This window comes from Sebastes umbrosus, chromosome 23 (genome assembly GCF_015220745.1).
Source record: "Sebastes umbrosus isolate fSebUmb1 chromosome 23, fSebUmb1.pri, whole genome shotgun sequence".
Classification (NCBI taxonomy): domain Eukaryota; kingdom Metazoa; phylum Chordata; class Actinopteri; order Perciformes; family Sebastidae; genus Sebastes; species Sebastes umbrosus.
Window position 1 is genome coordinate 21534120 of NC_051291.1, and position 20243 is coordinate 21554362.

Below are 20243 nucleotides of genomic sequence, written 5' to 3' on the forward strand. Positions count from 1 at the left end.
ATGTTAGCTGACCAGACGAAGGTCTCTCCATGAATCAATGCTGATCCTAGTGTTGGCTTTTCCTGCCTCAGCCTCCCGACCGCGGTCGGAGGGAACAGGGGAGACACCAGCACCCGGTCGGAGACGATAACGTTTCTCTCTGCGGAGCCCCGTCACTTCACAAGACACGGGAAACCTGTGTTGGTCTGGAGGAGCTGCAGCAGTTATTTCTGCACAAACGTCCACTGTACATTCACTAGATATTCTCAGAGCTACAAAGTCTTCTGCAGTGTGTAGTGTGCGTGCATGCACGTGAGGTGGAGCGAGCTGAGTGAAGGCAAGAAGGCAGGCAGAGGAGCAGAGGAGCAGAGTACAGCAGAGACTCCGGTCCTGGAGACCAAAGCTACGGTCTCCCCCGCGTCCTCCGACCGCGTCCTCCGACCGCGTCCTCCGAAAATAATAATTGTTTTTTAAATAATTTATATTAAAAATAAAATATATAAACACATTTTATTTGTGCAGTCTGTTAAATATAATTTTTTTTTTAACTCTTTTTTAAATTATTTAATTTTAGTTGTTTTAATAATTGTTTTTTAAATAATAAACAACCTATAATGATTATTTTCAAACATATAGGAGTTAATTTGATGAATGTGCAGTCCTGTTTTAATACTAACTTTAAGCTCTAACAGCCGTTTATGAAGCACAGAGACAGTAATGAGTTGTGGTGAACCCACTAACTTAATTAACAGATGCTGTGTGCTGTGGCGGTGAGTGATGAGGTCATCATCATGAGACAGAGAACTTTACTGGAAACTAATACTTCACTCTCACACATGTTGGGCAGAGGAGGTTATTAGAAACTCTAAAATCTCTCTCAGATGTAGAGGATGAATAATTATAGTCTCTCTCACCTCCTGACTCCCAGATATAATCCTGAAGCTGGAACTTCTTTCCACATACTCATCCTCACCACCGGGTTCTCCTGCACCGCCCTGCACACACACACACACACACACACAAATGTTTCAATGTTTTCTTCTATGATATTAAATTGATTATATTTGGGGAAAAGTGTGTAAATATGTGTGTGTGTGTGTGTGTGTGTGTGTGTGTGTGTGTGTGTGTGTGTGCACTCACACTTTGCGTAGCCGCTGTCTGTAGACGAGCAGAGAAACGACAGCCACCATCATCCCGATCAGGAACATCCCGGCACTCAAACCCTCCACGACGCCACCGAGAGGCTCTGACACACAACAACACGCACACACAGTTACACACAGGCAGCGTGTGTGTGTGTGTGTGTGTGTGTGTGAGACTCACCTGAGTGCGTCCTGAGCGGCGTGGACAGGTAGGTGTCGGTGAAGAGCGGCTGAGGAAACTCTCGGTGGTTTTCATCAAACAGTCTGGTGAACGCTCGCACGCTCAGCCTGAACACACACACACACACACACACACACGTAAATACACACTCCAATAGCTACACATGAACAGTGTGTGTGTGTGTGTGTGTGTGTGTGTGTGTGTGTGTGTGCGCGTGTCTGTCGTACCTGTAGGAGGTTTTGGCTTTCAGCGGCCCGTCACAGAAGCCGCCGTAGCTGTCGCTCAGATAGAGGTCGTCGTCATGGTAACGGTCACAGGCCCCGCCCAGCCGATCCCCTCCTGCCCCCAGGTTCACCTCCACCACCTGATCAATTAGTGATTGATTGATTGATTGATTGATTGATAGATTACACACAATAAAAACACAATAATATGGAAAGTATTTCATCCACTTTTTATTGGCTTTACTTCTTTGATTGTTTTTCTTCTTCATTATCGTCGTCAATGTTCAGCATTATTTCATTATTTATGTCGTTAGCGTTATTACAGTTGCTCCTGATATTAATTTGTAGTAGTACTATTTGTTTTTAGTTTTTAATATACATTAATAAATGCATACATTTAATAAGTAATAAATACATTTAAAAATAAATTCAGAACACATTGAAATAAACTAAAAATAAACTAGAAAATATATAAATAAAATATGAATAAAGATAAGTCAATAAATGCGTAAAAGGAAAAAGGGGAAGACAGGGAAATTAATAGAAATGTAGATAAACAAAGAAGCAAATTAAAACAGGAATATCAATTTATGTCACATTTTATCACTTAATTATTGTCTATATTTATTTGTAATAATATTTAGGTACATTAATGGAATATTTATGTATCTATTGAGTAATTTATTCATTTATTTATTTTTTATTTTGGCCTCCATAGTACACAAAACAGGGGACTCATTCAACAATATATACACAATGGAATATAGACGAGTTGCTGATCATTTGAGTGTTTATCAGCAAGAAATAAAAAAATCTAGTAAACGCTATTAAATATATATATTTTTTATTTTAAATTTGTTTCTCCAATTCTGATTTTACAATGAATTATATTTTGAATTATTTCTTTTTAGATTTTCATCATTTCTTTCAGATATTTTTGTCCACAAATGTCAGCTTATATCAAATTACTGTATATATGACATATTTTTTTTTTTTTTTAACATTACTATTTAAAATGTACTGGTGATATTTGTATGCTTATATTTGATCTTTTGTATGTGTTTTGGGTGTGCTTTCTTTTAATACATGTAAGCCATTGCAGGTTTCTACCACACCCTCACACATACTTTATATTACTTTCATGTGATTTGTTTTTATGTGTATGATACAAAATAAATAATTAGTTGTATCTATAGAACACTCAAATGTAAATAATTGGTATATAAATGTGTGAATGTACACAAATACTTCATTAAGAATTCATCAAGACAACATGTTGAAGAATATATAGAATATAATAGAATCTCACGGTTCCTGACTGGTTCAACTAAAGACCTGAATACAGTAAATAATAATATAGAATAATATTAGTATATCTTTGTATCAGCTGTTAGATTGCTGCAGTAATTCTTTTAGTGTTTTCTGTGGTCACCTGTCCAGCGGCGGCGTCGGCGTCCTGCGGACAGCGGCTGGAGAAGTAGGCGGTCTGATACGCTCTGACGGAGGAGTTGCTGATGTAGTCGCGGTAGGAGGGCAGAGGGTGGCGCTGCTCCGGCTGCAGCATCTCATTGGCTGTCAGAACAGACATGAACAGTCAGAGGAAGCTGACTTAAATCCTGTCAGCAGGTTATTTATTATATATTTAAGTAGTTAAAACGTGCGTTTGTACCGTCAGACTCGGCCACGATCACGGCGAAGTATCGCACGGCTCCGTTGGCGTCGCTGAACCAGGAGCAGTTGAAGCGGAACAAGATGGAGGACGGCGTGACCTTCGATGACTTCTCACCAACACGAACGCTCGGGGGTGGGACCGGAGGGCCTGAAAGGAAACAGATTGGTTAAACAGACTGTCAATCAAATAAAGTAAACAACACAATTCCTCTTATTCTTCTTTTTCTCTCCCGACTGTTTTTAGTTGAACTGTCACTAATAAAAACACTTTCTATTCGATTTTCTAGAGTCGTGGCCTTTCTTATTATTTTTTGTTTTCTTCTGTTTCTGTTTTACTCAATTACAGTTTTGAAGTGACTTTTTTCAATTTTCTGCTATTTTATATTTTTACTCCACTACATTTATCTGACAGATTTATTTACTTTACAAATTCAGATTATCAATACAAAATATAACCAACTAATAAATGCTGATGTATTATTATAGATTAAACTACCAGCAGTATATAATGTCATTAAAAGCTCCACCTTTACCAGCTGAACACATTAAAGTGATGAACACATTAATGCATCAATAATTATAATACAATAATATAATGTTGATTATCCTGCAGAATGTGTACTTTTACTTTTGCTACTTTAAATATATTTTGATGATAATACTTTTGTACTTTTAATTAAGTAAACCTTTGACTGCAGGACTTGTAACAGAGTATTTCTACACTCTGATATGGTGATGGTATTCGTACTTTTACTGAAGTAAAAGTACGAATACCATCACCATATCAGAGTACTTCTTCCAATTAAAGATGAATTAATTAATAAATGCTGCTGTTCTCTCTCAGTGAGTCTCAGGTGACCAGATGTCCCATTTAATCAGAGTTTTATTTAAACTCCAAACTCAACTACAGGACCAGAGGGTGTGTGTGTGTGTGTGTGTGTGTGTGTGTGTGTGTGTGTGTGTGTGTGTGTGCGTGTGCGTGTGCGTGCGTGCGTGCGTGCGTGCGTGCATTGTGCATGTGCGTGTTTGCGTGTGTGCGTGTGTGTACTCACGATCTATCATGGTAACTGTCGTGTGCGTTGCCGGCTGACTCGTCTGTCCGGCCGACGCCACTCTGACCGTCACCGAGTACTTCCTGTATGCCTCCAAGTGGTCCAGCGTTACCGCGGTGACGCCCCCCGCCAGCCGCAGCGCCGAGGTCAGCTCCCCGTCGTCGTGGCGACGGCACTCGACCTCGTAGGAGTCGAAGTCGGAGAGAGGAGGCGACCAGGAGCAGGAGAGGGAGGAGGAGGAGAGAGGGAAGCAGTGGATGGACTTCAGAGGAGACGGGCCTGGAGGAGACGAGGAGAGAAGGGGAGAGGAGAGTAGGAGACAGGGGACAAGGAGAAAGGAGAGGAGAGGAAATAAGGAGAGAGGAGGTGATGAGACATGGGGAGAGGAGAGGAGACAAGGGGAGTGGAAGGAGAGAGGGGACAAGGGGAAAGGAGATCAGTGGAGGCAAGGAGAGAGGATAGGAGACAATAGAGGAGAGGAGACCAGGGGAGAGGAAGGAAAGAGGGGACCAGGGGAGAGGAGATAAGAAGAAAGGAGAGGAAATAAGGAGAGAGGAGGTAATGATACAATGGGAGAGGAGACAAGGGAGGAGAGTAGATGAATAGAGAGGAAAGGAGACCAGGACAGAGGAGAGAAGAAAAGAAGAGAGGAGAGGAAACAAGGAGAGAGGAAGGGAGAGGGGAGGAGACAGAGGAGCAGAGTAGAGAGGAGAGGAGAAAAGGAGAGAGGAGAGGAAACAAGGAGAGAGGAAGAAAGAGTAGAGGAAACAAGTAGAGAGGAGAGGAGACAAGGAGAGAGGAAGGGAGGGGAGACGAGGGGAGAGGAGAGGAAACAAGGAGAGAGGAGAGAAGACAAGGTGAGAGGAGACAAGGAGAGAGGAGGAATTAGGACGAGGGCAGAGGAGAAAAGGAGAGAGGAGAGAAGATAAGGAGAGAGGAGACAAGGAGAGAGGAGAGGAGACAAGGCGAGGAGGAGAGGAGACATGAAGGGAGAAAAGGAGAGATGGAGAGAGAAGAGGAGGAACAAATAGGAGATAAGGAGGAGAGAGAAGGGGAAGGGAGAGTAGGGAAGGAGAATAGGAGGTAAAGAGGATGGAGGGTAAGGACATAAAAGAGGAGAGTCAGTCCAATAAAATCTCAGTTCTTTCTTTTAGCTGCGTCCCAGTTGGTGTTTTTCACAGGAAGGTCGACACTCAGTCCGATTATTTATTCAGACTAATGAACACACATCTGTTGAGTGATGAGTCGGCGCCGTTATCGGCAGCGTCTCTATTTATTTGTCCTGATGAGAGACGATAAAAGTGTCTCTTAAAGATGAATGTGAGAGAGAGGACAGGAAGAGGAAGGTGAAGGAGGATGTTTATCTGTCTCTGGCTCGAAGAGAACGGAAGATAAAACCAGTGAAATTCATAGTTATTTATAAAAAAACATCTCTTCATGTGGAGGAACTGTTGCTTGTCACTGTTTAAAGATACAAACCTCATGTGTGTTCATGGTAATAAAGTCATCCAGTGCAACAGTGTGAGCCACAAGCTGATTTAGCATCTGCTCACCAAACTCCATTAACAAATCAGGCATTTTAACGCTGGTAGGTTGCCAGAGAAGTAACGTTCATGGAAGGACATCAACTTTAAATGTTACTGTGTATAATACAATCTTCTCAATAATTCTGGATAGAAATTATCCACAGTGACGCTAGTTTATTAAAAATGGTCCCTCTTCTTGTGGTCAGTTTTTAATGGAGCTCTATGGTGCAGAGGAAGAAGGCTGTGATACACACACCAATACTTGTTAGTAGATACATTAACTGTTAACTATGATATATGATATATTATCGTTGTATTTCCTGCACACAAACTCAATCTCACCACAAAGTTGGTGTGTATTCACCAAAATAAAGCTGCACTTCTTTCTCCGTTAACTGCTTCTATATATATATAAATACTGCATCACCTCTTTGGCCGAAATGAGGTCACTATATACATATTCATAATGTGTGTGGGATTTTTTGTTCCTTCTGGAGCCAAAAACCCTCAGAGACAAACAGATTAAAACTGGATTTAAACCAGAGAGACATTCAGACTCTTTGTTCTGTTTCCATCTGGTGGTCAGAAGGAGAAACAGCATCAGGTCAGACTTCTATAGAAGTGATTGTAAAGAAGGAGACAGTAGAGTTGTTCCTGCTTTGTGTTCACAGTTTGTTTGTTTGTTTCCTGTCTGACAAACTTCTCTGAGCAGGAACGGACTAAAAGACTAGAATATCGCTCTCCACCATAAGAACAAAACACATTTATGAAACTCCCCAAATGTGCATTTAAACAAGTAGGTAGAGAGGAGAGGAGACAAGGAGAGATGACAGGAGAGGAGATGAAGGGAGAGGAAAGGAGAGGAGCAAAAGGAAACAAGGAGAGGAGACAAGGTTAGAGGAGAAGAGAAAAAAGGACGAGGGAGGTGAGGAGACATGGGGAGAGAAGACAAGGAGAGAGGAGTTGAGGGGGAAGGAGAGGAAACTAGGAGAGGGGAGACAAAGATATAGGAGGCAAGAGGAGAGGAGAGGAGATAAGGATAGAGGAGGCAAGAGGAGGGGAGAGGAGACAAGAGAGGAGGAGAGGAGAAAAGGAGAGAGAAGAACAAACAAGGAGGAGGGAGGAGGGAGGAGAAGAGACAAGGGGAGAGGAGACAAGAGAGGAGGAGACAAGGGGAGAGGAGAGGAAACAAGGTAAGGAGGAAAGGAGAGCTGGAGAGAGAAGAGTAGAAGAGAAAGGAAGAGAAGGAAATGAAGAGAGTGAAGGAAATGAGAGGGTAGGAGAGAAAGAAGAAGAGAGGAGACGAGGAGAGGAGAAATGAAAGGAAATGAGAGAGGGAGGAAGAGTGTGATGAACGAGAGGAGGAAGGACAAAGAGGAGATGAGGAGGAGAGAGAAGGGGAAGGAGTTTGGAGAGTAGACAAGAGGAAGGACAAATATGAAAGGAGTTCAGGAGAGGAGAAGGGAGTAACTCAGAGTCTACAATTTTGTCCCAAAGCCCCAAAAACCTATGTACAAGTTAACGAACCCTGATCGTCACAGGAAGCAACAACACAAACCAAATTACCACAACGCCTCCACTTCATCTTACCAACATTTGATCCTAAGTTAGTTCAGATTCACCAAAATCACACAACACAAACTAACTAACCGATGGAGGCAGCGGTAGACCAGCCGTGTTCTGAGAGGTAAAATGACTGTTTTTCTCAATGGAGTCTGGTGGCTTTGAACATTTATTATAAAGTCAACATTACAATGAATTTCAGACTCTTTCCACCTACTTGTCCTGACGTTTCTCTGGATTGGCTGGCTCCTGACCAGGGGCGGACCCCTGGCTCCGCCCCCACTGATGGTCGCCACGGTGAAGTTGTACTGTCGCCCCGGAAACATCTCGCCCAGGATGCGGCTGGTCAGGTGAGTGTCTGTGACTGACAGGCGGTCTGGAGGCGTCCACTGCAGGCTGAAGCTGTCATAGTCGCCGGAGTCGGGACCGGACCACGACAGCTCTACCGTGTCGTTGGTCGGGCCTTGTTTCACTGACAGGCGGGTGGGCGGTTCTGGAGCTGGAGGGAAGAAAAACAATATTAATACGACTCTTTACTCCGCGTTTGTGTGTGTTTTTATTTGACTTACCGGTGCGTCCAAAGACTGAGATGTTATTGGTCAGTTCCCCGCTGTGTGTGATGACCTCAGCGCGGTACAGCCTACCAGGGAAGAGTCCAGAGAACATGTGACTCCTGTGCTCCGCCCCGAGCGTCTGGGCTCCCAGAGTGGTTCCAGAAGCGTCGTATAAAACCACCTGAAACCACAAAGAGCACAAGATTCGGTACCGATGAATCTCATTCAAAACCTCATTGACATTTTTAGCTCTTTTGTTATTTGACGAGATCTTTTCCAGTAATATATCTGGAAACTTCAGGAACCACTACAGACCCGCTGCCCTCCATCTCTCCCTCTCTTTTTTTCCTGACAGGACTTTCACAACAAAAGCACAAAAAAGTACTTAAAGTAAAACTACTCATTGTGCAGTCAATGTTCCCTGTCAGTGTTTTCCTATTCTATCTGATTTTTCTGGATTAATATTACTGCTGCATTAATGTGGAAGTTGCGACTTTTATAAAATAAGTGAATGACGAACCTGGTAGCTGCTCCAGCCTCCCTCTCCGTGCTGCCAGCTGACCGTCAGTCTGTCCGTCCGTCCTGAAATCTGAACCTGGAGAGACGAGACTGAAGACGGGACTGTGGAGCAGAAAAAGAAAGAAAAGATGATGATTGTGAGGGGGAAAAAGAAGAAAGATGAAAGATGAAGATAATGCACAAGATGGTAGAAAGAAAGGTGAAGAAGAAAACAAGATGGATGAAAAAAAAATAAAGCAAATGCAATGGAAATTGGAGAGTAGACAATGTGAGAAAAGAAGGATGGGGAGGAAAAGAAAATAAGGTTAACATGGAAGAAGAGAGGAGGAAATAATAACAGATAAAAAGGGAAAATGAAGGTGACAAAAAAAACATAAAGACAAACAAAACAACGGTGTTTAGTTAGAAACGGGATGAAGGAGAAGACCATAATCCAAAGGTCACATAACCATCATTATATCAGTAATGCTAATACTCCTAACATGATGATAATAGTGTGTACTGACCGGTTCTGGCCATCACAGACGAGTCGCTGCTCATTCCTCGGCTCCAGCTCACCACCTGCAGTCTGTACAGACTTCCTGCTCGCAGGCCGGAGAACACACAGCTGTCTGCAGCTGGACCGACCTTCTGCAGGTCCACTGGCTCGCCCGCCGCCTGCAGCACACACAACACAATACATCACATATTATATTACTTAGTCACCGTATGCGGCCCCGCCCATTATTTCACTTCAGGTTCGAAGGCTGTTGCGTTAGTTCTTCCGGTTTAGCGCCAGCAGTGCTGTTCAGCAGCTACACTGCAGCGATCGGACGGTTTTACAAGAGACTGTTTTACGATACCACATCCATCAGCCATCACTGACTGGGAGGACGACAGAAGGGAACGGCCTGAAATCACATATGAGGACAATTGTTGTGTCTCATGGTTGCATGGCTCCACTATGAGGAACTACAAAAGTAGATAGTAAATGACACAAAATGACGAAGCACCCTAGTTCAGGCAAATACAATTTACCAGAAATATTAAGTGTATTCATATAATGTTTCACCTCTATATATGATGTGTTATTACATGTGTGATTTATTAATCCCACCTGTTGATGCTCCTTCCTGCTCCCGGCAGCGTCCTGCCTGTGATTGGCTGTTGCCTCAGCAACGCTGTAGAGCGACAGATCATAGATGTCGACGTGGCCGTCCGAGGGACGCCAGGAGAAGGAGAGAGATGAGGAGGTGGCCGACGTGACGGTGAGATTACTGACGGCAGACGGACCTGAAACACAGACAGAGTTTATTTATAGAGGTCAGGAGGTCAAACTGTTAGTGATCAACGGTCACATGGAAGAAACTGATCACTTGTGCATGAAATATTCATAGTATTAATACTACAAGTACTTTAAGTTTACTGTGATGAGTTGATGCATTCGTGATTTATAAAATGACACAACAAAGCGTCACGATCAACGGATTAATAAACCTTACAACTCAAAATTATATGAAAAAATATGAGTCACTTGTATTGTAACGTAGTGACTTACGAGTTTGACCCTCTGCTGTGGCATCCAGCGACGAGACGCCGCCGCTGAGCGTCGCCACCTTCACTCTGTACCACCTCCCTGATGTCAGACCCTCCAGACGCTCACTCCGACTCTCCACAGAGACCGACCGGTTGGCCAGAAGGATTCCGGCCTCGTCCAGTAACTGCAGACTGTAGCCGTCGTACATGCCCACGGGCCTCTCCCAGCTGACGGTCAGACTGTGTGTGGTGTGGTCGTTATCCGCCTGCAGCGCCGTGACTCTAGCCGGAGCTGGAACACATTTATCATCAATATTGACGCAGTTTTTCCTCAAACATTTAAAAGAATCAAATCATTCAGCGTCCTACCGGTCCTGCCGGTGGCCGTGTTGCTATTGGTCAGCATCCCGCTCAGTGATTGGACGGTGATGGTGTAGGCGTGGCCTGGGGTCAGATCAAGGAAGTCCAGGGATGAGATGTGTTTAGGGACGGGGCGAGTCTCAATGACGACGCCGACCTGGAGACAGGAAGTGACAACAGATATATTTATAAACCTATCGTCTATCAGTAATAATTGTATTTTCCTTCATCAGTTAAATATCCATCCATCCCTCCATCAAACTATCCAAACTATCAATCTATCCATCCATCATCTCTTCATTTACAAACTGAATCATCCACATTTTGTTTGTCAACGATCAGAATGTATCTTTTTCATCTCTTGTGGTGTACCCAAGAAAGCCATGTTGGGCCCTATTTATTCTATTTTGTATACAATATCCTTCGTCAGAGGTCTGTTTTTAAAAAACATTTTATACATGCAAAGGGAAAATCATGCAAAAATAAATAAATTAAGAAAAAAATATATATAAGTATTAATAATTATATTTTTTTAAATCAATTTAAAATAAATACATAAATGTATCATTTAAATGAAGCAAAAATAATATTAAAAATAAATGTAGCAATTAATTAAAATGTGACATAAATTGATATTTATGTTTTAATTTGAATAAATACATAAACAAATATAATTTTTTTTTAAATTTAAAAAATAAATGCAAAAATAAATGAATATATTATAAATAAATGTTAAATTAATAAAATTAAATAAACAAATAAATGAAAGGGGAAATTAAATAGAAGAGTAGATAAAAAGGGGAGTTAATACAAAGATAAATAAATAAAGAAGCAAATTAAAACCGAAATATCAATTTATGTCACATTTCATCAATTCATTAATGCCTACATTTATTTTTATTCTACCTTGAATGGCATATTTATTTATTCATTTTGAATTTTGCTTCTCATCATTGGTGAATTTGAATGTGTTCCTTTATGTGTGAAAACAAGCTGTTTTTCTGACTTTTTAGAGATAAAAAGGATGGAAGGGAGATACAAATATTGTTTTTGTTCTCTCACTGTGTAACTGATGTGTGCAGTTGGACTCACTGTGGACAGGGAGACGATGTACATGTCCAGGTCTCCGTCTCCGGGCGTCCAGGAGATCAGCAGCCCAGCAACAGAGCGAGGAACCAGGTGGAGGTTCCCGACTGCACTGGGGACTGGAGAGGAGAGTCTGGATCAGCACAAACTGGACTCCAGATGTTTTAATATAAAGCTGTGTTGAGCGTCTCACCTGTGCGTCCCTCGATGAACTGAGCTCTCTGGTACGGTCCGCTGAACGTTGACACCACAATCTTATACAGACGCCCGGGGGTCAGAGAGGTCAGCCGGTGGCGTCGCACCTTGCTGCCCAACGTGACCGGAGGGAAAACTCGAGTGTCGTTGAAGAGCAGAGTCACCTGGAGACGACAACAGGAGTAAAACTAGAGCAGCACCCAGTGGCAGCTAACATCATTAGAGCCTGTTAGTTAACACACCTCATAGTGGTCCACATCGCCGGGGGCGGGGCTCCAGGTGACGGTCAGATCACCTGTCCCTACGTTGCCGAGTAACAGATCTCCAACAGCTGCTGGAACTGAAGGAAAACAAAAACTTTAACTCAACTTTAATTAATAAAAATATATTAATGAATAAGAAGTTGTCTCCTTTGTTTTGGACTCACAGGTGCGCCCGTCGGTGGAGACGCTGCTGACGTAGTGCCCGCTCCAGGTCTCCACGGTGACGGTGTAGAGTCTCCCTGGCGACAGAGACGAGAAGACGCACTCGTTGTGCCCGGCGGAGACGCTCTTGTTCTGCAGGACGCTGTTGTTGTAACGGATCAGAACCACGTAGCGGTCCAAATCTCCAGCGGCGTGACGCCAGTACACCTGAACACACAACGCAGGAGCAATAATAGACATACTTCTACTGATGATTGAACATAACTAAACAAATATTAAAAATAAAAATTATAATAATAAAATGCATCATGAGGCAGCTTTCAGGGAATATCCCGACCTAAACTGTTTTTATCATTGTTTGTCTACCATTTTTATTTTGGTCTTGTAAATAACTTTGTAACTTTGTTTTGAAATGTGCTATATATATAACAATTGTTTTTTTATTATTATAACTATTATTATTATTATTATTATTATTATTATTATTATTATTAATAATAATAATAAATAATCAAATTGTTTAATAAAGTTCCTTCACTAACAAAACTGACCTTCAGGAAGTCGTCTCTTGCAGAGTGGACAGCTGTTGGGTTTTGTACAGTAGCAGGTTCTGCAAGACAAATAATAATATTTTATTAATTTTAAATTATTATAAAATCATTATTTTTGCTTTGTTTACCTGAAATATTCACAAATAAAAGAAAATATAATAAAAATAAAAAAAATTGACTAAATATACATACAGGTGTAAATTGAAATAAAAAAGCACATAAAGGTAAAATAATATATTATTATTTATAATAAAATAATAATATATAATCCGTACGTGTTTGTGCTTGAACCATGGTGGCGTTCTCCAGGCTGCCGCTCCTTGTCACTATGACGACAGAGTAAAGTCGCCCGGCGACCAGCGAGCTGAAGGAGCACTCGGGCGGCGAGGAGCGGGACACGGCCAGCGTGTGGACAGTTCGACTACCGTCCTGAAGACGGACAAGGTAGCTGTCCACCACGCCCGCCGCCGGGCTCCACGACACCTGCAGGGCGTCCGACCCACCGCCGTTAGCAACGGTTACCTCGGAGACCGACGCCGGTGCTGAAAGGAAAAGATGAAAGAGATCAGAGTTCAAATATTAAGATGTTTCCTGAATTAGCTAACAGAGTGCGCTGCAAGCTCAGTACATGTATTTAATTTAAATAAAATATTATTAAAATAAAATAATATAAAATTACAGTGAAGAGTTCTGTAAGCTCAGTAAGTGTATTTAATTAAATGAAAATAATAAATAAAATACATTAATAATATAATAATATTAGGTTATCTGAGGGGGCTGGGGGAGGGGTTTGTTTTTGTTTTCGCCAACCTGAGAGCTGATTGGTTGGCAGGTGAACACACACACACACACAGAGTCTGTCCTGAAATAACTGGGACATTATGTGGGAACACAATAGGTGCTTTCAGCAGGAATGTGTGAATGTGTGTGTGTGTGTGTGTGTGTGTGTGTGTGTGTGTGTGTGCAGGAAGCCTTTGAGCAGAGCACTGGGAGTGTCTCTGGTGTGTGTGGAACATTTCAACCTCCTTTCTGGTATTTCAGCTATTGTTCTGAGAACTCTGATGTTATCACATAAAACACTTTTACTGACACACGCACGCAACTTTACCCTCATTAACATATGAGAGATAATAATTAAAAAATCAGTGAAAATAATAAAAATAAAAATATTAAAAATAAAATAAAATAGAAAAAACAGTTTAAAATTGAATTTGTAGTAGCTCACCGGTGCGTCCCTCCAGACTGGTGCTTTTAGACTGAAGGCCTCCGCTGACGGTGGCGGCCTGCAGCCTGTATAAGGCGCCAGGAGTCAAACCGGCCAGCAGCAGAGAAGAAGAACCGACTGGAACGCTGTGGTTCTGAACTACGACGCTGAGGAGGGGAACATTCATTTGAACATTTCACAATCCAGAGTAGGAAGAGAAAACAGAGCTTTTTAGAGTTATTAGAAGGTGTGTTTCTTAACATTTGATGAAGCTCGGCAAGCAGTATCCCCCCCGCTTCCTGTTTCTGTGGACCGACCCCTGGACTGAACACAGTCACCTGGTTTAGAAACACACCTGTCCTGCAGCAGAGTCAATGTGAACGAGTCCACGTCTCCTGGTGGTTTTTCCCATGATGCCTGGAAGCTGTTGACCCCGGAGCTTCTTAGAGTGATGGTACGCAACGCCATGGGAACTGTAACACACACACAAACACATGCACACACACTGGACAGTTACTACACATGTGAGGACCGGCACCTCCGACAGCAAGTTTGAGCAACCGGATAATAATTAAAACTTCCTATTAATTAGATTATTCCTCCATTCAACTGTACTATTATAATGTTTTGATTAATTACAATAATTAAATTAACTACATAATAGTCTGACAGCTGGTTTATCCAGTAAATTAAAAGGTATTCAATTCTGGTGAAGAACAGTATGTATTTTTCCTTTTTGTAGACATAAAAAAACATGAAAAACAAAACAAGATATCTGCCTTTAAAATCTCCATAGAAAATACAATCTGTGTCCTTAGAATGCAAACATAGACTGAAAAGAGTATTATTGTGCATTTAAATAAGTTTGGAAGGAAATATCAGTTAAAGGGACTGTTTGTATCTTTTTACACGTATAAATCACCCGGGTCGGTGTTCCGCTCGCATATGCGCGCTCGCATATGCGCGCTCGCATATGCGCGCTCGCGTGTGGCTACGCTGTTCAGACAAGACTCCAACACAAACTACACGGAAGCACCAAAACCACAAAGTTATATCTAGTGAAGCCCGTCTTGCAAAACAGAGTTGGCCGCGATCGGATGATGCAGGGGAGACCGTAGCTTTGGTCTCCAGGACCGGAGTCTCTGCTCCTCTGCCTGCCTGCCTTCACTCCGCTCGCTCCATCTCCCACGTGCATGCGCGCACACTCCACACTGCAGAAGACTTCGTAGCTCTGAGAATATCTAGTGAATGTACAGTGGACGTTTGTGCAGAAATAACTGCTGCAGCTCCTCCAGACCAACAGAGGTTTCCCGTGTCTTGTGAATTGACGGAATTAAATGAGTACCTAAAGCTGTAAAAGTTTATAAAATCACTGCACTAATAAAGTCTTTATACCTTTAAGATCAACAAACATTTAAAAACCCACCTGTCCTCCCCTCCAGAGACACAGAGGTGTTCAGTTTCCAGCTCCTGGTTGTCACGGTGATGGTGTACTGCCTCCCAGGTGTGAGGACGTTGAACGTGCACTCCCTCATGTTAGGCTCCACCTCCCTGGTGTCCACAGTGACGTTACCTACGAAACACAGGAAGCAATAATTATATTAATGATTAAACATCTACCTCGGAGCTCTGAGCGACAGAAGAGATTAAATCAGATGTTACCGTGGCGAATGGTCAGGAAGTAGCCGTCACGTGACCCAGGGGCGTGGCTCCACATGGCGCTGAGCGAGGTCTCGTCTGTGTGCCGTAGGTGGAGGTCCAACACCACGGCCGGAGCTGCAGAGACAGAAGAGCTTTAACTCAGGCGAGTTCAGGTGTTTTTCAGATCCAGAACAAACACTTCTGTAAATTTAATCTTGTCATATATTTCTACACTACTATTTTTTTGTGGTCTGTTTTTGTAGCAATGACTGTATTCAGCATAATATGTATCAGTCTATATTTCACAGTAACTTATTTTAGCTGTAACACAGTATATATATTCTCTGTTGTATATTTCTATATAACAGAAAATATATATATATATATTCTGTTGTATATTTCGGCAGTAATATATACAGTATATATGTATAAAAATACGTATATATATATTTCTGCAGTACATTTTGGCTGTAATATATATATACATATAAACTGGAAAAACAAAGTTCGGAAACTTGTGTTTGGTGGATTATTTCTCTGTTGTTACAATGCTAATTTGCATTGTATTTTACATTGTTGGATAGCCTGTTTATTTACCTTCGCAATGATGTCCAACTTGTAAGGATCATGCATTTGTGGGATGAGCAGCACAGCTGATTATGTGGGTAGCGCCCAAGAAAAATTTGCCAAAATGCTCTGCCGATGGTAAACAGTGTATTCTCCTGTTGGTACTGACTCTTGTTTTGAGTTGTTTGGTGGATTGGACGATTGAACTCTCTATCAGTAACAAGGAACAAACAAGAAATATTGGCTATTTTACACTTTATTCATTTAATACACCGTCAGGAGCCTCAGTAGCGGTAGAAGATCCATACGCAGCCACAACAGCCTGGCACCTCCTCCTCATGCTGGTCACCAACCTGGTCACACGTTGCTATGGGATGGCGTTCCATTCCTCAACCAGGATTGGTTGCAGGTCAGCCAGCGTGGTTGTGTTGGTCACTCTAACACGTACAGCACGCCCAAGCTGATCCCACAAGTGTTGAATTGGGTTTAGGTGTGGACTCTTGGCAGGCCGTTCCATTCTCTCTACTCCCACATTGTGGAGGTAGTCTGTGATAACCCTGGCTCTGTGGGGGTGAGCGTTGTCATCTTGGAGGATGAAGTTAGGTCCCAGATTGTGGAGATATGGGATCGCCACTGGCTGCAGAATCTCATCCCGATATCTCCCTGCATTGAGATGGCCTTCAATGATGACAAGCCTTGTTTTGCCAGTGAGGGAGATGCCGACCACCAAAAGCTGTTACTCCATCGGTGCAACAATCAGCATAGCGTTCTCCACATCGTATTCATACTTTGACCCTGCCATCCAACTTTGGCAGACAGAACCTGGACTCATCACTGAACATGACATTCCCCCACATGTTCAGGTTCCATTGTCTGTGTTGTCGACACCAGCGCAAATGGGCCTGGCGGTGAAGGGCAGTCATTGCAGGCTTCCTGGTAGCCTTATGAGAATACACTGTTTACCATTGGCAGAGCATTTTAGCAAATTTTTCTTGGGCGCTCCCCACATAATCAGCTGTGCTGCTCATCCCACAAATGCATGATCCTTACAAGTTGGACATCATTGAAAAGGTAAATAAACAGGCTTTCCAACGATGTAAAATACAATGCCAATTAGCATTGTAACAACAGAGAAATAATCCACCAAACACAAGTTTCCGAACTTTCTTTTTCCAGTATATATATATATATATATATATTCTGTTGTATATTTATGCAGAAATATAAATATATTTTCTGTTGAATATTTATGCAGTAATATATACAGTATATACGTATATATATATATATATATGTATATATATATATATATATATAGCTATATATTCAGTTGTATATTTATGCAGTAATATACATATATATATATATATATATATATATGTATATATTCTCTGTCTGCAGTAGTCTGACCTGTCGCTCCTTCACAGCTGCTCTCAGCCGTCACTCCTCCACTTTCCACTCTCAGCACAGCTCTGTACAGCCTCCCAGGCGTTAGTCCCGTCCCAGGGAAGCTGACGTTTGTTGCCTCTCGGTCCAGAGCGGCGCTGACTAACTGCTGGGAGCCGTCCAACAGGAAGAGCCTGTAGCTCTCCCAGCGGCCAGCAGGAGGCATCCAAGACAGGAGGAGTCCATCGGAGGAGGAGGGTGACAGGGAGAGGAGGGACGCCGCCGCCGGAGCTGGAGACGAGATGACGACAGAATGAAGGAAAGGAACAAAAACAAACAAAAAAAACAACAGAACATTACCTCACCTGTCCTGATGGTGATTTCTGACTGGCTCGTCAGGTTGCTGCTCCTGGATGTCACCGCAACCTGATAGGCCGAGCCGGGAGTCAGCTGATCGACGGCAACCTCTGTGACGTCCGGGGGAAGCGTCGCCTCCCAGAAGCTCGTGCCATTGGTCGAGAGGGTGACGACGAGCACGTCCAGGGCGCCTTCGGGCTGTTGCCATGACAACAACAAGCTGGTGCTGTCGTTGTGGTCAGCGGTGAGGTTGGAGACGGCGGCGGGAACTAGAAAGATATTTAGATATCAGATTTATTTCCTTATTTATTCTGACTTCCTGTCTTCTTCTTCTTCTTCTTCCCTCTGTACCTGTCTGAGCCGCCGTCGTCTGGCTGTTCTGCAACCCGCCGGCCTCCGTCACCATGGTAACGTTGTACAGCCAGCCCGGCGTCAGGTCGAGGAGTGTGTGTTGCGTCGCCGTGCTCTCTAACGTCTCGTTCCTCAGCAGACCTGCAGACGAAGACGAGAAGGTCACATGATTCTACCTATATAATCCCTTTTATTTTGAAGTTCCATTTTTGGTGCTTGTCATTTTTTGTGCTAGTACAGGAAGTACTCAAACCTTTTACCAAAGTAAAAGTATAGAAATATTGTCAGTAAAAGACAGTGCTTGTTACGAATAGTAGATCCGTTGTTTGGGGAAGATTTTACTTTACTTTCAAATCAGATTAAGAAAGAAAGTATTTAAAGCTATTTTAAAAAAATGGGAAATAAGGAAACACGAGGGAAAGCAAAGAGAAAAAGTTAAGAAACTCAGACAGAACTGAACTAAAGGAGGAAACACTATAGAAGTCAGATAAGCTTCTCAAACAGTAACGTTTTCAGTTTCAATATATTGTGCAAAAAATGAAATATAAGATAAACATAGTTCAAGTTCTATCTGGTTTATAAGAAGGTTTGAGAGGCTGACTCATTTGTTTTAAGAGGCAGCACAATTTCAAAATAAGGCAAACGTCTTAACCTACTTTAATGAGGCTTTATGAGGTACCTGTTTCATCCCACAGCTGCAGTCTGAAGCGTTGCGTCCTGCCTGGCCCGGCCTGCCAGGAAAGACCCAGGCTGCTGCTGGTCATGGAGGTCACCATCAGGCCGCTCACCGCCGACGGCCCTGAAAATACAACACACGGTCAGGAAACAGGAGTTAAACTGAGGGCTTTATCTTCTTCATCTGCATGTATTGGGTTCCTATTACTATTGCAACTAATAATATCTAATATGTCATATGTAATACCCCAACAATCAACCTTTCTTTTGGTTGTGAAACCTAATAAACACCCCTCAGCTGGTCTGCGACATTGTCAACACAAAAATGATCAAAGGAACCAATTTGAACTGTTTTTTTAAAGACCCAGTGAAATAAAAAATATATTTCCCCAGTTTCCTTTGTCAATTGTTCATTTCTCTCTTGTTATGCCAAATATATGTAAAAAAATCAGTATCGGAGTATTTTTACATGTTCATCTGCATGTACTGCCCACGCTGCAGTAACGTTACCACTCAACAAAACATCATCAAAAACAACAAGTACTAGTCGTACTACTACTACTACTGCTGCTGCTAATACTACAAAAAACACTTCTAAAACCAAAACATCACCAACAACAGGTACTACAAATACTACTACTGCTACCACTAATACTACTACAACAACAACTACTACTTCTACTATTACTGCTGCTAATACTACAAAAACTACTACTACTTCTAAAACTAAAACATCAACAACAACAGCAGCTACTGCTACTACAAATACTACTAGTAGTAGTAGCACTACTACTGCTACAACTAGTACTACCACTACAACAACAACTACTACTAAATTCATCAACAACATGTACTACAAATACTACTACTATTGCTCCCACTACTACTGCTACCAGTAGTAATACTAATACAACACAAACTACAACTACTTCTAAAACCAAAACATCATCAGCAGGTACTATAAATACTGTATAGTGTGTAACTGTACTCCGTTCAGATATTGCGTTTCCCTGTGAAATACGTCACAGTGCAGCAGATAAAGACGCTCTAACTTCCGTCTCACGGGTACTTGAAGGAGGAGGATATTTCTGGAAGGACATCAGTTTGATCTCTGAATCCAGCCGACCTTCACATGAAGACTGGAAAATGTCTGTACTGTGTCCCAAACCAGTGGGACAGTTCCTTTAAAGTGATTTATGTGTTTTGAACTTGAGGTTGAGTCGGACAGGAGGGAGGTTTGAGCAGGAAAAGGATCCATCGTGTCCTTGTCATCAAAGAGGGAGCACTGTGGGAGTCCTGCTGACACTCCCACTCCCCTGATTCTCTTCTTCTACCCGTCTGAGAGCTCCCTGCTTCCTGGTTTGGGTTTTCCCACAATGCCTCTCTGTGTGTGTTTGTGCCAGCGTGTCGCCACTGGTGCTTCAAGCTGAGGTCGAACAATATAATCAGGGGGCGACATCTCTGAGTGCCACACTGAGACAAACAACCACCAAGTGTCTGCTGATGATTCTGTATTTAT

The 20243-nt window shown here is 42.4% G+C and overlaps 1 protein-coding gene and 1 long non-coding RNA gene across 6 annotated transcripts in view; one reads left to right on the forward strand and one right to left on the reverse strand.

Annotated features, from left to right (window-relative positions):
- The window catches only part of ptprb (protein tyrosine phosphatase receptor type b), a 39289-nt gene that overhangs the window by 9394 nt on the left and 9652 nt on the right, over positions 1 to 20243 (reverse strand). For all 5 annotated transcript variants that reach the window (XR_005205637.1, XM_037761325.1, XM_037761324.1 and 2 more), the window contains 28 exons: positions 18729 to 18848; positions 18050 to 18190; positions 17707 to 17967; positions 17366 to 17632; positions 15410 to 15523; positions 15174 to 15320; positions 14103 to 14220; positions 13769 to 13914; positions 12819 to 13085; positions 12544 to 12602; positions 11995 to 12199; positions 11810 to 11907; positions 11566 to 11731; positions 11379 to 11491; positions 10296 to 10443; positions 9949 to 10218; positions 9508 to 9683; positions 8918 to 9068; positions 8413 to 8513; positions 7908 to 8073; positions 7556 to 7837; positions 4250 to 4528; positions 3196 to 3345; positions 2959 to 3098; positions 1530 to 1666; positions 1303 to 1409; positions 1120 to 1225; positions 894 to 974 (listed from right to left, as the gene is read on the reverse strand). Coding sequence is in view for 4 of the 5 variants with exons in the window: in XM_037761325.1 (XP_037617253.1) it covers positions 894 to 974; positions 1120 to 1225; positions 1303 to 1409; positions 1530 to 1666; positions 2959 to 3098; positions 3196 to 3345; positions 4250 to 4528; positions 7556 to 7837; positions 7908 to 8073; positions 8413 to 8513; positions 8918 to 9068; positions 9508 to 9683; positions 9949 to 10218; positions 10296 to 10443; positions 11379 to 11491; positions 11566 to 11731; positions 11810 to 11907; positions 11995 to 12199; positions 12544 to 12602; positions 12819 to 13085; positions 13769 to 13914; positions 14103 to 14220; positions 15174 to 15320; positions 15410 to 15523; positions 17366 to 17632; positions 17707 to 17967; positions 18050 to 18190; positions 18729 to 18848 (4516 nt within the window). In the remaining variant the exon portion in view is untranslated. The remainder of the gene's footprint in view (positions 1 to 893; positions 975 to 1119; positions 1226 to 1302; positions 1410 to 1529; positions 1667 to 2958; positions 3099 to 3195; positions 3346 to 4249; positions 4529 to 7555; positions 7838 to 7907; positions 8074 to 8412; positions 8514 to 8917; positions 9069 to 9507; positions 9684 to 9948; positions 10219 to 10295; positions 10444 to 11378; positions 11492 to 11565; positions 11732 to 11809; positions 11908 to 11994; positions 12200 to 12543; positions 12603 to 12818; positions 13086 to 13768; positions 13915 to 14102; positions 14221 to 15173; positions 15321 to 15409; positions 15524 to 17365; positions 17633 to 17706; positions 17968 to 18049; positions 18191 to 18728; positions 18849 to 20243) is intronic.
- Positions 4629 to 5438, forward strand: LOC119483212. Its single transcript, XR_005205641.1, has 3 exons — positions 4629 to 4652; positions 4788 to 4807; positions 5325 to 5438. It is a non-coding gene; the product is annotated as an uncharacterized LOC119483212 (long non-coding RNA).